Raw genomic sequence first — 17233 nt, forward strand, 5'->3', positions numbered from 1 at the left:
TCTAGACTATGCAACTCTTAGTAGACTACTTCGTAGCAGCATGTTTTAACATTAGGCTTTTTGGTGTAATTTTGCCCCAAATCCCACGTTATTAAAGCTCTAAAATAAGAGAACAGCAAGAGTTTTTGTTTTGTTTTTGGTTAGAAATTCCTTTTCGAGTTTGAGGAAATTGACACTACTCTTAAATCTGAATGTTGCATGTACTGACTCAGTTCAGAATAACCCAGGAGCAAAACGTCCACTTCCAAATGTTGCCTTTGTGTCTTTCCTTCTCATCTAATGATGAAGATGAAGTTGTGTGTTTGTTTTGTATCAGCATAGTTTGAATCTGGCATCACAGTGGCAGTTCACTCCACTGTCTTTCTCATGCCTGTACCAGCACTTCTGCAGCTAGTAGTAAGCCAGAGTATGAAACCAGCCCAAACAAAAACGGACCTAGTTCTCCGAGATTAATTTCAACAGAAGTCAAGTGTGCTTTTTCTGGCTTATTCTCTATAACCTCACTGCAACACATGCAAATTTGATGTGCCCCTTGTAACATTAAATACTTTTAAGGACACTTTTTAGTTTTAAATCAAGCTGCCCTTTACCTTCAACAAGGTTAGTTTTCTGTCAGTGCCAATTTTCACTGATTTTTTTAATCCTTTAAGTGTCTCAATATATTTCTTTTGATAAAATTGGAATTAACTTCTCAGTAATTAGCAATGCCACAAATGGGTGAAAGTCACCTAGTGCTTTTTGCACACATACCTTTGTAACAACCATTCCACTTTAATGATGCTGCACAATTTCTCAATAATCTAGTGACAGTGACTTTGTGTGACAGCCTGTCCCAGGAAACCCAACAAAAACATAAACCAGTGAGACCAGACGAGTGCTACCAAATGAACAAACACAGAGTGTTTTCTTTTCCCCAGTCTCTTCAGCTACTTTGCCTTTAACTTCACTCGTAGCAAAAGAAGCATTTCCTGATTAATACTGGTGAAGCCTTTTCAATAGAAATCTTCACTTCCATTGCTGTTATTGATATTGTTATGAAAAACAATTAAATTAATTGGTTTGTTTTTGATAATGTACCTTCTCTGACTTCACCTAGCTTTCATTGTCCCATCTTAATTTTAAGTGTCAGTAAGAAATGGTAAGGAGGCATCTTCCCACCTACAAATGCACTAGGGATTGACACTTCAGCTGATCACAGAACATAGCAGCTGATAATTGTTTCAGATTCAGGGAACTCTCAAAATTTACTGTCATGCACCAAACCCACTCTTTACTCATACTTGATTAAAAATTTAATCAAGTTGTCAAGCACCCATGACAACTGCTTTAACCACAACAAAAGAATGAGAAAAGTTCAAAGTGAACAGCACATGCAAAAATTGGAACTAAGGCTATCAATATTAAATCTAAAAATTAAATTGCAAACAATTAAATTATGCTAACCTGTATGTGACTCCTTCCTGAGCTTAACAGACTTTCTGTAATAAGGGAGCTCGTAGAAAATCTCAATTTTGGTGCAATTCCCTAGAAGAGAGACAATAATTGAACATCAAGCTCCAACTCAAGATAAAGGGTATCAAAGTAGTAAATGTCACCTAATGTAACAAACCATTCCTAATTTTCAGCCATTTCCTTTGTTAATTTCAGCCTTTAATAAAGATAATTAGAAAAGACAGAACAGCAATGGTAAATGTCAAGATGCTAACATTTGCATTTCTGACAATTCAATTACAGATGATTATATTGCTTTCGTACAACAATTAAGGTCTGACTTTTATTTCAATACATTTCTTTGTCAAAAGCACTTTTAAAGATTTTTTCATGCCATGCTATATAGCATCAATAAAAATTCCAGTCATGCTCTAGAAGTTTCATTATTGCTAACTTTGGAAACTTATTTATAAATAGTCTCAATTGTGCAATCTTTTTTTGTAAAAAGATTTTGAAAATTAGTCAGTTACATTGCAAACAATTATTCATTTATAACAGTACCATTAAGAGTCCCCTTTATTCTGTAACCTTCAGAGCAAAGTCTGATTTCTCTGGATTTTCTCCCATGTTCTACTTCTTTTTAATCCCTTCTTAAGCTCGTGGCTGGTAAAGAGACAGCCCTAGTTTGAACAGTTTAGGTTCTGTGGGATCCAACTAGACCTCCTGGTCAACCAGCACACATGTACCAATGGGCCAGCAGGTCCCTGCACCTTTTTACAGCTAATGGTCTGTTCAACTCATCTTCTTTTACTGCAGCCGTATCTAGGTACGTAATACCTTTGAGAGCCCTACTTCCTGCTAAATTTGCCTAGAATTGGCCAATGTATACAAAATTTACTAGGCAAAAATAGCAGAGATTTTGACATATAAGTGTTATGTCCCAAAGCAGCAACACTCAAAAACACACATAAGAAATAAAGGCCACGTGTTCTAGAAAGAAGCAAGAATCATCTATGTACATCTATCTATGCGCATCTTGCACGGCTCTGTAGAAACAAAAGGGAATTTGTCTCCCTAGAACTTCCCACCCTGCTCTTCATTCAACACAAAGAGAGCTTGCTGCATGTCCCCAGGCATCTGTGTACAGGGGCATTTTTTCATCTGAACTCACGAAGTTACTGAGAAACAAAGAAAGGGGATGGTCCTTTAGTGACCCTATCCCACACTTGAGAATTAGCAGGAACTTCATGTGTGAAGGCTACTGTTGAACCAAGCTATTCCATACCACCTGTCTAAACACACACTGATTTCCCTTAAGAGAATATGATCTAGCCTCAGGTTAGATTATGGAAATAAAATGACAAAATAGCCAAGAAAGCTCAGTCACATCAATTAGCAGAGTCCAGGATTCAATCAAGTCAAGTTATGGCATTTAAAAGAGATTTTAAAGCTGATCGTCTTTAATCAACTCATTTTTATTACTAATGAATTGTCAAGTGTTATCAACAGTTTAAAAAAGGACACATCAGAATTAGTAAGTCTTCTATAAAAAGCAACAACAGAGCACCTACTGCTTTGCTCTTACAGAGAACGAGAATGAATAGAGAATTGTTACATGCTTATAATTAAAAATCACATAAAACCGTGGTTTCTTCAAAGAAATGGTTTTTAGAGAAGAAATACAGAATGGCACTCTCACACACAGGAATGGATAGGTAACTTATGCTAACTAGGTAACGTAGCTAACAAAAAACAGAAGGTTTTCTACAGTTCCCAAACTGGGAATTGCTGAAAAATATTCAGTATACGCAAAGGCTGTTCCATAGCCCCAAACATGTCTGTAAATGAAAGCCCAGCTAGAAAGTTTTGGGCACGTGTTCCTCTGCCACTGGCTTAGTGGTGCTTGCAGCCCTGAGCAGACTTATCAGTCCTCCTGTACCAGTCATTAAACAGATGTGACATGGATATACTATTAACTTGATCATAGGAAAACTGTAAAAGCAGTTTATATTTAGGAGAACCAAGTTGCAAAGCAAACTTAAGTGCTTTTAACTGTAAGGAGCATGAAGACAAGTCTGTAGCTTAAAAAGTATATATGTACATAATAGAAGGTCTTATATTAGTATGCTAATGAAAGATAGTGGAACTGAAAAGAAAATGTTTTAAGTAACATAGCAAATACTGCATGAAGGTGGGGAATGGAGATAAGAACATGTGTAAGAAGTCACCACCAGTCGAAGCATAAACATTTTCTGAAAGGCAAGGGTTGCAGAGAAATACAGAAGAGCCAGCAAAAGCCTCAGCTGGGCAGCACTGGACCAGGAGAGATAACTCGAGGCATGTCTTGTACGCGTATTGTGTTTGTAAGCCTCATAAGACATTTAGCCAGAGACATTATCAGCCAAGTGCCATTTTTCTGGAGGAGTTCTGATCCTCTCAATTTGGGATTCCTTCCAACTGGCAGATTAGCAGTGTTCATCAGACACTGCTTGTCACTGCCTATCTGAACTCCACAACCATAACCTTGCTGTTGCTACCTCTATTTTTTATTTTTTATTTTTTATTTTTTAAATAAAAGACAAATTTATTGGGAAGCAAAGCGCCTCTGAAGCACAGCTGTCAGTCAAAAATACTCAACATCTCAGCTAGCCATAAATAAGTTTTTAATGTAGGAAGAATACAACTTGACTAGCATAGAAATAACATGAGTGATTTTGGTTCTCAGGATCTTGTTTAACACTTTGCCTTTTGTTTAGCATTTACATTCAGTGCTATGGTGCTGACAGGAGATACTTGCCAGTAAAGCTTTGGGAACACTAGAAGATGGAGACATTCGAGACTGCACTTCTTCTGGAGGTAAAAATCCCCTCACTGCTATCCCATTTGGCAACCAAAGAGAGGAGCCACAAGTACTTTTTGAGGGCCTCCCTCCACTTCCATCAAACACAGCTTCTTTTTTATTCCTGAAAATGGGGTCAGTATGTGAAAATCCTTTCTTAAACTGTTCTGATTTTCTTTGATGGAGATAGAACAGAGCAACTGATGCTTCTGCAGTCCTCATTTTAGGGCAGAGATGGATTTCATTTACACTACTCCTGAGGACATGGAAGAACATTTCTGTCTTTCATCAGTCAACATCTAAAAGCTACTACAGTGTTATCATTCAGCTGCACATCCAAATGATTCTGACCACATCTTCTCACAGCTGATAAAAAAATGACACCTTTTTATTAGAAAATACATATTTTGTATTAAAGAACTTAATCCAACAAAAAGAAAAACACAATAAAAACAAAACACTAACTTCTCTAGTGGCTCTGCTTCTAGAGATTCATTATTCTAAATTTTCAAAAAAATCTAAAACCATTTTGGCAATTCCACTTTTTTTTTATTTTATTACCAAATTATCTGTTTTCTTTCTCAAAACGAGGAAGAAACCGTACTATAAGCAACGCAAAAACAAAACAGGAACAGGTATCTTGGATGTCCCACTAACTTTTTAAAATACAGATGCCATTTGAAAATAGAGGAATCGTGTAAAGCACTCATGTAACTAACACAGCAAATTTCAACTTACTTGTCCAAGACCTATGTATAGCAAAAGGCCATTTTAAAAACAGTGAAAACGTAACAGACAACTCCAGCACGCCTTCAGTAAAGACTTACTTAAAGTTCATTCAAATTTACTGTATGATTATTGCAGTAGCTCTGCAGAACCGGCTTTCAGTTTAAGACAGTAAAGCTGCAACACCAAAAACTTCTTAAGGTATTTCCCCTCACTCACAATACCAGAACAACTGTTTGTGTGGCCATATAGAGAACTGTACTGGAAACAGCTTGTATTTAAGGCCATCCTTTTTGTGTGGTTTTACTGACATAAATATTTTTTTAACACTTACTTCCCTGAACTGTTGAACAGTGTGGTTACACCCAGAGAAGAACGATGAAATAATGGAAAAGAAAGAATAAACAGCAGGATACAAGGACGCAGTACTGAAGGCTGGGTTCTGAGCTGTGGCAACTTAAAACCCATCTAAATGGAGGCTGCTGTGGTCTCACCCTCTCCCTTGAGCCACCAATAACATTCATAAGACACTATGACTTAAAAACAATGGCTTTTTTTTGCAGGGACAGCTTAAGCTTGCTGTAGAACCACACATTTTGTATAATAAAATCATAGCCTTAATTCATTCAAATGCAGCAGAGCATTAGACACCAAATTAGCACTTCTAATTGCAAGTGACAGGGCAATTTCCAGGTTGCCGTTGTAGGGGAAAGATTATACCAGTTAAACGATACCAATGACCTTTAATCAGCCTTCCCCCCACCCCCACAACGTGTTTTTAATCCAATCACAACAGACAAGGCGACTGAGTCCCAATACAAATGTCCTGCCACTACACTAGCACAACTTAACCAAAATAAGACATACAAAACAAATTCCAAGACATCTCCTACATCACCTCCATCGTCCTATGTGCCTTCCTGAGGTATTCCACTGATACCTAATGTTCAACAGTCTTAAACTCTATGAAAGGGAATTTCATTTAATATGTACTTGAGCCCATATCTCCAAAAAATTAACATTAATTCATTGCACTCATTCTGCCAATTAGTTGTCATTTATCATAGCTTTTGTAAAACTGTAGATTCAACAGTTATGGATAGACCTTGAGGAACAGGCTCTGGAACCGAACAACAATCATACTACGCTAAGCCAAATTTCAGTCACTATTTTAGTGGTGATTTTGGACCTTGGGGAGGCCCACAGATCAGATGGCATAGCACTATATAAATTTGTAGAGGCTGGCATTATCCTAAACCATACAAAAAATGGTCTGAAACAAAATGCTAAAAAGAAACGAGGGTTACATGGTTTATCCATCGAGAACCATGAAGTTGATAAAAGGTCTCCCTTTTCTCCTCTTGCATCCCTTCAACTACCAACCACACCGCAGATTAAACTGAAATAGAGACATGTCACAGTACCACACTGCAAACCAACTGGAAACTAACTTTTCCACATTAAACGCTTTTTGAAGCATTTCAAAAAAAAAAAGTATATACCTTCACTGAAGTGCAACTGTGGATTTGTACATGCAACACCTGAACTGGCAAAATCTGTCAGAAGAAATCGCTTTTCATTTCAACATGTTTCTCCAGTGAAACACACTGTACCATAAATACAATCCACAGATATTCACTCACTGTAAAAGAAGAGGACCTCTTCATTAAAATCTCACGATCTAAACCATGGTGCCGACGGGTAAGCTTAGGGTCAGGGAACAGGAAATCTCTTGTATTTTCTTCATAAGTAGCTAGAATTTCTCCTACTAAAAAGAAAATAGATACTTTAATTGGAAAACAGAAAATGCTATAATATAGTAGTTCAGACATCACACACAAGACATATTCAAACTAAGATAAATTTTGTTCTTTACAAATTAGCAGCAAGGCCAGGAAATAACTCCAGGAAATAACCTCATTTAGTTAAATCAGGAGCAGAAATGTGCAGAAACTTAGCCTGAAAGTATGTTTTGCTGTTATTTCAAGAAATACAGAACTGTTAAGGCAATCTTCTTTAAGATACACAGACGTTTTCTCACGGCAATAAATACTTCAATGATTTTCTTCCTTCTGTACTTTCCATGCCAGAGAAGAAACTAGTAGTTTTATTAATGGTAGCCAATCCCTTCTGAAAAACTTTTTCCATATTAAAGAACATTGACGCTTCTTAAATTGAAAACTGGCATTGTTGTCTGAAGGAAATGCAAATAACATCAAAATCAGTACCTCAAGATTCTCTCAGTATTCTGGTTTGCTACTTTCTTCTTTAAAAACTATATATATATATTTAAGGAAAAACCATGACTGCATATTATAAAGAAGTTTAGGTTGTGCTATTGCAGTCATTCTGCCAGCTTCCATTGGGGTGTATAACATCTACCTCTGACCCCTGAAATTAAATTACTTACACAAGATCTTTTACCCTCCCACAAAAATCCACATTCTGTACATTTGCTTGAATAAATAGACTCATGAATCACCTGAGAAAAACAATTGTTTCTTTGAAACTACTGAGGAAAAGTAACAGAGTGTTTTTAATACCAGTTTCCAAATGAGTCCTCTTTCAAACTTGACTTTATTTCCAATAAAATGCAGACTTACATTATTCATGGGAATACTTGAATTTCATTAAAATAGATTTTTATAATCACACAAACCAATAACAGAAGTATGACAAATCACTATTTATTATCATCACATATCTCAAGAGACTTGTAATACTTATAGTGAGGACAAGAGTTTTCCCCGTGGTCACCATTAAGATGGAAGGGAAAAAAAGTGTCATTCTGAGAACAAGATTATGCACTCTGAAATTTCACAGACAGCCACTTCACAAGTGAATTGTGATGCAGTTAATACGTGATGTGTTGGGTGATTTCAGTTTATTTTCCATTTTTAAAATATTATCACTTTCCTAAGCTTGAGTATGGTACATTTCAATATTCAGTTACTACTCTCCTTCAAGAATGAGATCCTCTTGATCTATTAACATTTTATATTCAGATGACTATTTGTTGAAGAGCTTTCTATGTTGTTTGTGTGTTGGAAAAAGTGATTGTGCTGTAATGGGCAATGTCCTCGTGGAAATTCACCTATTAAACTGCATAAGTTATGAATAGACTGATACAATACCTGGAGGAACCAGCTGTATTAGTTCAAGTACTGCTGTGTCAACTAGAAAGGAAGAAAAGTTTTTTCATGAGTTAAAAAACCACTAAAATGAGAAGTAATTTTCATTGTCAAAAAAAAAAAGAAAAAAACGCTCACTGATTTAACCTTAATAGCACTGTACACTGTTACACTATTTTTGCAACACCAACAATAAGAGAAAATTAAGAACAGCTTGTGTAAGTATTACAGATGAACAAAATGGCATTAGTAGAGTACAAAAGACAACTCTAAATTTGACTAAGAACTTGGTAAGTTCCATCTGCTGCCAAGTTTGTCCTTTGAAAATAGCTTTTAAAGATGATGCAAGCATTACAACTTTTTCAGATAACTTCACGTATTAGGGAGCATACTCCTGGAGTTTAAGGTCAGTTCTGTCTCATTATGCTCCACATGTGGCAAGACTGCTTACTGTAGGTACAAGCCATTTTCTTAAAAAAATATATAAAAAGAATCATTTTACAAAGAAAATAAATCAAAGTTTTATGCTCATATTATTTCAAAAATAATCATATAAGTCGTCAGACAGAGGAATCCATTACCTGACTGAATAACCAGCTAGACATTCTGCTAATTAGGATTTTTACCCCTTCTCCTGTTCTAAAGCATATAGTATATGTTCTAGAGGCATTTTCTTAGTTAAGAGCATTTTGGGTAAGAGAGTAGTATCCAAAAAAACAGCAAGAACTTATGCCTGCACTAACAACAAATCTAATTTGAAAAATCACTAGTGCTAGGGTCCTAGCTTTTTTTTTTTTTAAAAAAAAGTAAATAATAAAATGAAAAAAAGGAAATAAATACTTTATTTAGTATGTGATATTCTACATTGGTTACCCACTAACTTTTCAGAGAACAGGTCCCTGATAAAACTATTACATACTTGAAACCTCCAAAACATCTTTAAAAGCTGTACAAGTGTGACATAAATGCATACAGCATAATATACATAAAAAGCAGAACCTACGTTCCAGTAACTTCACAAGGTCTGCAGGATCAACTATATCAGCAAATGTCTGGAAAATAAATAAATAAATACATACATGAATAAAAATAACAGCACAGTCAAAATCACCAGATGGACCTCTGGGGGAAGAAGAAAAAAAAATAAAAATCAATATTCTTCCCCGCTTCAGATGGTTGCCAAGAGTTCTATCCCCGTTGGAAAAAGAAAGGAATCTGAAATTATCATTTGGCACATGATCAAATTCATTGAAAGCTAGCAGTTCTTGTCATATGCTTTCTAGCCATTCCAGGGTTACCTCTCCATATTTAAATTAGGAGGCATTATGAAGAGTTGAACACAGAGATAAATATTGTCTGTGAAAATTTCAAGAGAGAAAGGTAAATTGCTGGATGTACTAGAATTCTGATAGATGACTTTAAGCTTAATTTTCCTGGGAGTAACTATTCACGTACAGAGTATCGTTCAGTTTATTTATTTTTTTTAACCTGAACCGCATGTGAACAGATGGAAAAGAATAGGGGAGGAATTTCTGAAAAAGAAAAAAAAAAGTTGTGGAGGATATTAAGCAGGTAATAGGCTTCCCTCTAATTCTGCACAAAGTGTGGAGTGGTCTAAATCACTTTGCTGTTCTACATACCAAACACTCAAAAATACCAAAGAACTGCTACCCTACAAGCACCATGCAATAGCTATTTGTAAGAAGACTTATTATTCTCAGCTTTCTTGTTCAGCTCTTTTGTAAGTAGTTAAGTTCTAGTGTCCCGGAGTTCCCTTAAATTACAGCCAAAACAGTGTTCACTACACTTCTCTTAAGCAGTCTGTGGGATGTTTACCTTTAAAGAAATATTGTATTCCTTTTTTATTATTATTATTATTATTTTTTTTTTTTTACTCTTCAGTGGTTGGTGAAATCAGTGTTTTTATGTTACCTACATCACAAGAGTATCACTGATGTTTACTCAGTCTGGTTTTCACAGTGCTAGGGGATGCTTAAAAGAAAAGAACTAGAAAGGGCAAAGTATTATTATGCACAGGTAGTCAAGAAACCAGATCCTGTCTGTAAGATTCTGTGTTTCATTATCCCTGTGGTACTAATAATGAAGCAAGTGGGGACTCAGAATACGTGATAAACAACTATAAATTATAAGGTCAGAGTACTAACCTGGGAATTCTGGTGACAAACCATGAAAAAAGTAACTGAAAGGGAGAAAGATGTCACCAAAAAGACTTGAGTTGCAATTCTATCTTTCTACTGAATTAAATCGACTCCCCCATATCTTACTGTCCTTGTTTTACACCTTGCCATTGTTTTTAAAACAACATTTAGTTGCTTCCGTGCTAGGAAATAAGATACTAAAAAAGGACAGTTCCTGTAAGAATGAGCAAACACCTAAAAATAAAAAATTATAAGTTTTCAGTATGCATATTTCTCAAGTCACTGTGTGGATAAGGGAGGCATACACCTTGTTTGTGCTTGACAGAAGCAGGAGCTATAATGCTATGCCATCCTCAGCGTGATTACTTACACTTGGGGTTCTGCAATGAGTTTTTGTGAGTGTGGGATGGGTTTTATTTGCCTTGTATCAGCATTTGACGTTATCTTACCTTTTCGAACACTAGTTTTTCTTGAAAGAAAAGTGGAAATGCTGCAGGGACGCACCGAGTTTTTTTGTACTGCCCAAGCAGAGAGACACTGAGATAGAGTTCCTCTTTGTCTTTCAGCTGCACTCCAGGGCAAGTTATCTGCAACAGTAACACATTCATTAAAAAAACTGAACTTTAGTTACAGAAGTAATGGCTGTTTACAGGATAAAAACGAAATGGTCAAGGCTGAAATGGTTGATTGCTGAGAGTCAGGTGATAATGAATTAGAGTGGAAACATTCTCTTTTCTAAAGCAGTTCTATTTGTACAGACTGACAAAGAAAAATTGTCACCATGGTAAAATAACCACGACCAAATTCTTCTTACTGTAAGTAAACACATTCCATTGGTCTTCAGCCAAACCTAAAACTGGTATACCAATCCCAGGTTAGTCTGCGTGTGCATTTAACGGTACTATCTATGATTTAATCATCAAGGGTCACATCGGATTCTACACAAAGAGTGACAGAAGTCTAGAATGAAGTTTACATGATGCAGAGACAAAAAAAAAAATAATCAAATTTTAGCTTAACCATTGAGAGAATGAAGCTGGTAAATTTACATGCTTAGATTTCCATGCTCTGTCCAGCCACCAAAAAAGAAGAGTTTATTCACCATATTATAATTAAGTTAACTTTGCATTTTTATATGTAAGTGAGAAAAAGCAAACGTTGTTCCATTACTGTGGGAAGTCACACAATTTTTTATAAGAGAAGTCTGGCCATCCTGGAGGGTATTCAAGGCAGGGAAGACTCCTCGTTAGACTGCCAGATATTGCCACTGATATCTTGACTTTCTTTGGGCCATTCTTATTCCTTGAGTAAGAAGTTGGTATGTTTTTAAAGCTCTGATGAACATCAGACATTCTTACCTGTGTTTCCACTGCAATGATGTACACAAATCACTGCAAAACTATTTGCTATTTTTCCCGAGCCACATGGTTTTATTCTATTACCCAGCCAAAGAATTCTCACCTTTCACTTCAGTTCTACTGATCACTTTTTATAGCAGTATAATAAAAATGAGGTTGTCTCTTCGAACATAAGGTTGCCAGAGAAAGTGCTCAGACTTTCAATTGCAAGGTAGAAAGACAAAGGAACAGAGTGACAGGAATTAAAATAAGTGCTTTGGTTACAGTCTCTTACTCCCAAATGAATGTTTACTTGAGACATTGTTAATGGACCTAAACCAAAATTATACAAACAGCAGAAAAAACAGCCTCTAGTGAAAAAATAACAGAAACAATATCTATAACGTGTTATAGATTACTATATAGTGTAAGCTTAAAAAAAAACTTGTTTCTACTCATAAATATCCAAGGAAAAAAAAACCACAAAACATTAACACAGAAACAAAAAAGAAAGGTTTCCTCTCCATTAAGTTAGGGCTTCAAATCTGAAAAGTGCCAGAATAATGGACATCCCAATTGAAACAGGCTGCCTATCATTGAACAGCATGGTGCAAGTGTTAATGGGAACAAGTGAAAGAGAGATTTCATTCATACAAGGCAAGATCCCCTAAACTACACACTATAAGTCCTACTAGCTTGGCTGGGACTTTTCCCCTTGAATTTACAATTCTTTTCAGCTGGGACTTCACACCTTACAGAAGGCAACCAGTACTTGCCTACTTTCTGAGACGAAAAGTGAAAGGTTTGAAGACGTCAGGTGGAATAAAACTGCAAATAGCAGTTACATGACATTTATTCTGGCTATCCTATAGAAGAAAGGAAGTTCTTACAAAGCAGCGTATGTAGAAACTTGTTCTTCTATTATCCTGGAGAAAAACTGCACAATCCATTGCCTGGGCTAAAACACCAAATCTACATGTTCATGAAACTTTAAAGGAGCTCCAAAAATGAATGACACGTATATACCCGCAGTTCATGGAATTCGTTTTGTAACATGTGGTGCATGGAGCGTCAGAACACCTAAGAGACAAGCTGAAGTTCTTACCTGACTGCAAACTGTTCAGGCAGGATGAGGGACCATTATAAAAATCGTAATAGCATTACCTATGGATCAGCTCAGCAGGAGGGATATCAGTGCTGCAATTAACTGATCTTAAAACCAATGAGCAGGACTACTCTTGAAGGTAACTGGCTGGGACAGCGTTACCCCAGACTTCTCTGCTGCAGTTGCGAGGAGGAGACAACATGTACCATCCCTGGTGCTGGGACATCACATACTGCCACAAAGAAATCACCAAATTCCTCTCATGGGAAGGAACAAAATTCCACTGCATCACAATCTCATACAACATTTGTTTGTTTTTTTCCTCTACACTCAGTCCTAAAGCTGTAGCATGCACTTGCAACCAATGGAAAAGGTTCCGTCCCCTCCCCAGATGTTTTTAAAAGCCCATTGCCACCACACAGGAAGAGTTCTGTACGAAGGGCAACGGACAGTATTAACTTCTGTAGAGCGCAAGCTTCCATAAAAAATAGCATTTTGCTCTTTGAGTTGCAAAAATAATCCTCTCAACGTGAAGAGATGCCATTTTAGTCTCCTTACCTGGCAGTAATCCACAATGCTATTAATTCATCTTAGTGCTTAAAGCTTTACCTACTTCACTGCTGCATTTGTGAATTCTCCAAGTAGCAATGACATGAAGAATAATGTGAATTTCATTCTGTTGCTACATGAGCAATCTAAATGCCAGCAGCAGAGGTAGGCACCAAAATTAGTCTCAGAAAACAAATAACAATGAAATCTCAGTCTGAACAATCATGAATTATTCAATTTAAATTAATGGCAGGATAAACCAAATAAGGTCTTTAACTAAGGTTTTCAATTTTAGAAGAGCAGCCTTTCAGAAATGAAGAAAACTAGCAATGAAATAAACCAAAGAGCTCGTGCATTCAGATAGAAAAAAGACCTTGGAATTTCATTAAGGCAAAAGGAGCAAAACCAATCTGGCACACGTATCCTAAAGCAATGGAAAAACAAATATGACAGAACTTTTGACACAAGTGGATGGATGTCCAAGAGGGTATAGAAATACGCAGAACATTGGAAAAAATAGGAAAACCAACCAGAAATCCTGACAGATAGGGCTTTATTAATAAATAAAGCAAACAAGGAAAAAGCAAGATTAGAAATCAACCAGGATGTGAGAATTAATAAATTATGTCCCAAACACAACTGAATAATTTTCCTTGTTTTTCATGATACCGAATATAGGAGAAAAAATGTAAAGAATGAGATTATGAAAATGATCCAATGTGCCTAGGTCATGGAGCCACAGGAAGGCTGAATCACCTGCAGCCCAGGTTCTGAAAGAACGCAATATTTCTTGCTCCATTGGACACATAACTAAAACCCATGTTATGAAAACAAGGGTAGCACCATCTGACTGAAAAGTAGCAAATGAAAGGCCCATGTGAGGCAGAAAAAGAGACCTGAAAAATTATAACCCTCTCAATCAGAATATTTAAACACACAAAAGTAAAGAATAAAGTATATGGATGAAAAACATGCCTAGAAAAAAAAAAAGCCCAGCAGCACATGTTTAATAAAAATAGACCAGTCAAGCAAAACCCAACATTTACTTGAAAGCCTGTTTTCTGGGCAAAGGATATCTGATTTATCTAGACATCAATAACATCATATGGTGCCACATTACAAATTATTACTTATGATGCAGAAGACAGGAGTCTGTGAAAGTCCTAAGGTGGTACAGAACTGGGCAAAGGACAGCATCAGTAACAGGCTAAACTGGAAAGCATGAGGTTGAGGGTTACTATGAAAAACGATCATCCGTATATCCTGCGATCCATGTCTTTAAATATTTTAATGACCCTGGCACAAGAAGTCAGATTATGCTCACGAAATTTTCCAATTAAAATTCAGAAATCATCAGTGGTAAAGAAAAAGATATAGAAAAAAATCAGAAACAGGAATGAGATACACCTACTGTGTATTAACAACAGTTTCTTCTTTTACTCGGGGAGCTCGTCTTCAAAGCTGGCTGAAGAGAAGGCAAGTGTGTTAATAAATGACAGCATAACCACAGTGCAGCTGTGAAGAGACTAACATTGAGATATAAAGGATGAATTTTGGACTTCTCCTGACATCATCTAAGGCAATAGTGAGACCCCGTCTGGAATGGTGAATTCAATTCTAACCCTGATCAACGCAAACTCAAAGTGGAAGAGTAGCACCCATCCCTATGGTGATCAGAAGACTGGTAAGCCTGCCATACAAAATACTACTGAAAGAATCAGATCTCTTTATCTGGTAAAGATGAATTGTGAAGTGGCAGAACTGCTGCCCGTAAAATACATCAAGAGAGCAAACAACGGGGAAGGAAAAAAAAAAAAGTCAGCAAAAAGCCAGTGTTGACGTGAGTGTAAGAGCAGGGTATTAATGGAGGCTGGAGAGTTTTTAAAGCATCACAGGAGTGAAGTGAGGGCTCCAATGGGAAAAAAGGCAAAAATAAGTGGTCCAAAAACCAGACTAAATACACTTATTAAAAGGGTTACCTGATAGAAGTTATATAGTGTAGCTGAGACAGGGCCTAACAACCCACATGCTGAAAGGGGCACTCAGATCTGTGTTGGAGATTTCTTGTTCTGTCCCCTTCCACTATCACTTGTAGGCCTGAGAGCGGGGTGAGTAACAAACGCCCCACAGGTGAAGAAGCCCAGCCCTGGGAGAACACCGTCCCTGTAATCTCTCCTGGTACATGAGGAGGAGGAACAGAAGAAAGCACATCTGCTCCTTTTCCAGGAAAAAAAAACAGGTCTTTGTGTTACGCAAACCCACATGTGGAGAACAGAAGAAAGAGTACCTGCTGCTTTCCAGGAAAAAAGCTGGCCTCTGCGTTATGCAAACCCAGCAGAGCAACACCGTTAGGGTGACACCCTCGCCATCTATGTAGGAAAACTCAGGGCTGTGCTTAGAGCAGCCCTACACGTATGTGAGCAACGGTGGTCAATTAACCAGGAAGCGGGTCGGTTTCCCAGCGTGTACTTTCTGGGTCCGCACTTGAACTTCCCGCGGGGCGCCTCAACCCCTCCTCCTTTTGGCACCGGGCACTGCGGCAGCACGCGGCCCGCCGGGAGGCCTCACGTCCGGCCGGCAGCAGCCAGCGGGTGCCGAGCCGCCCAGCACGCCGTGCCGGAGCACCCCTCCCGGCCGGCCAGCCCCAGGGGCTGAGGCAGCTTCTCCCCGCGCTCCTCCCCCCGCGACGAGCCCGAGGCCTCCCCGCGGAGCTGCCGGGGCAGGGCGCGGGGCGCTGTGGTGGGCTCGGCCCCTCACAGGCAGCCCCCCCCCGCATGCTGCGGGCTTCTCCTCCTCGTCCTCAGGCCGGGCACTCACCGCGCGGATCTCCAGCCGCAGGACGCAGCGCAGCGCCCTCCGTGCCATGGGGGCGGCCGGGGCCGGGCCGGGCCGGGGGGGGGGGGGGGGCAGCGTCTCCCGGCCCGCTGGGCCTCAGGCGCGCCGCAGGCCGGACGCCGTTGTCATGGCAACAGCGGCGCTTCCGCCTTCCCCACTGCGCATGCGCCATGCTCGCATGGAGCCGCCCTCAGGCGGTGCCCGCCACTCCCACAGTGCCCTGCGCCGCTTCCCCTTCCCACAGTGCTTTGCGCCTCGATCTTTTTAATTGTTATTATTTTTGTCTGTGGTGCAGCCTTGGGTTTCACCTGTGTTTAGGCACCCGTGTCAGATGTGTGCCGCTGATCTCAACCACCACTGCCCCCGCTGATTTCATGGGGTGCTTCCCTAACGAACTTGTGACCGCTTCAGGGCCTTCCCAACTTCTGTGGTGCTGAGGTGTCCCCACAGTACTTACAAACGTGTTACACCAAAACAGCCTAATTTCTGTTGTTTTAACCACAATTCACTGCAGGCCCCATCTGAGGGGCTTAAAGCCTTAAAATATTCTTTCCAATTTTATACGTACAGCTGTAGAAGGGGGAAGCAACTCAGTGGGCATCTTTAATTGCCTCCAAAAGACAGCAATGCCTCAAATGCGTCACGTGGCGTTGCTTATTTTAATTTTACAGTTTCAAAGGCTGACAGTGCTAAGTGGCTTGGGAAGAATCATCATACTCAAAGTGTTTTGTTTTTAATTAAAAAAAAAAAAAGACAAATGGAGAGAATATTAGATGTCAAAGCAGACAGTAGTGGTATCAACTATTTCTAGTGATACTCATCTATAGACTTTAATCCTTTAAAATAAATAAATGACTGGAAATGCAAGCCTTATTTTCATTATCATAGAATCATAGAATGTCCCAAGTTGGAAGGGACCCATAAGGATCACCGAGTCCAACTCACCACACAGGTCTACCCAAAAATTCAGACCATATGACTAAGTGCACAGTCCAAATGCTTCTTAAACTGCGACAGGCTTGGTGCCATGACTGTGGCCATGGGGAGCCTGTTTGTGTGCAACCACCCTCTCAGTGAAGAACCTCTTCCTGATGTGTAGCCTAAACCTCCCCTCTCTCAGT

At 38.7% G+C, this 17233-nt stretch overlaps 1 protein-coding gene across 3 annotated transcripts in view; it reads right to left on the bottom strand.

Moving 5' to 3' along the window:
* The window catches only part of SPATA6 (spermatogenesis associated 6), a 43599-nt gene extending 26598 nt beyond the window's left edge, over window positions 1-17001 (bottom strand). Inside the window, exons 1-6 of one of the 3 annotated variants that reach the window (XR_014587503.1) lie at window positions 16095-17000; window positions 10736-10873; window positions 9131-9179; window positions 8131-8172; window positions 6640-6764; window positions 1444-1524 (exon numbers count right to left, since the gene is read on the bottom strand). Coding sequence is in view for 2 of the 3 variants with exons in the window: in XM_083846606.1 (XP_083702732.1) it covers window positions 1444-1524; window positions 6640-6764; window positions 8131-8172; window positions 9131-9179; window positions 10736-10873; window positions 16095-16142 (483 nt within the window). In the remaining variant the exon portion in view is untranslated. Of the gene's footprint in view, window positions 1-1443; window positions 1525-6639; window positions 6765-8130; window positions 8173-9130; window positions 9180-10735; window positions 10874-16094 lie in introns of all 3 variants that reach the window. The other 2 variants (XM_083846607.1, XM_083846606.1) reach the window with 2 other exon arrangements.
* Between the last annotated feature and the right edge of the window lie 232 nt (window positions 17002-17233).

This window comes from Anser anser, assembly GCF_964211835.1.
Source record: "Anser anser genome assembly, chromosome: 8".
NCBI classification, from domain to species: Eukaryota; Metazoa; Chordata; class Aves; order Anseriformes; family Anatidae; genus Anser; species Anser anser.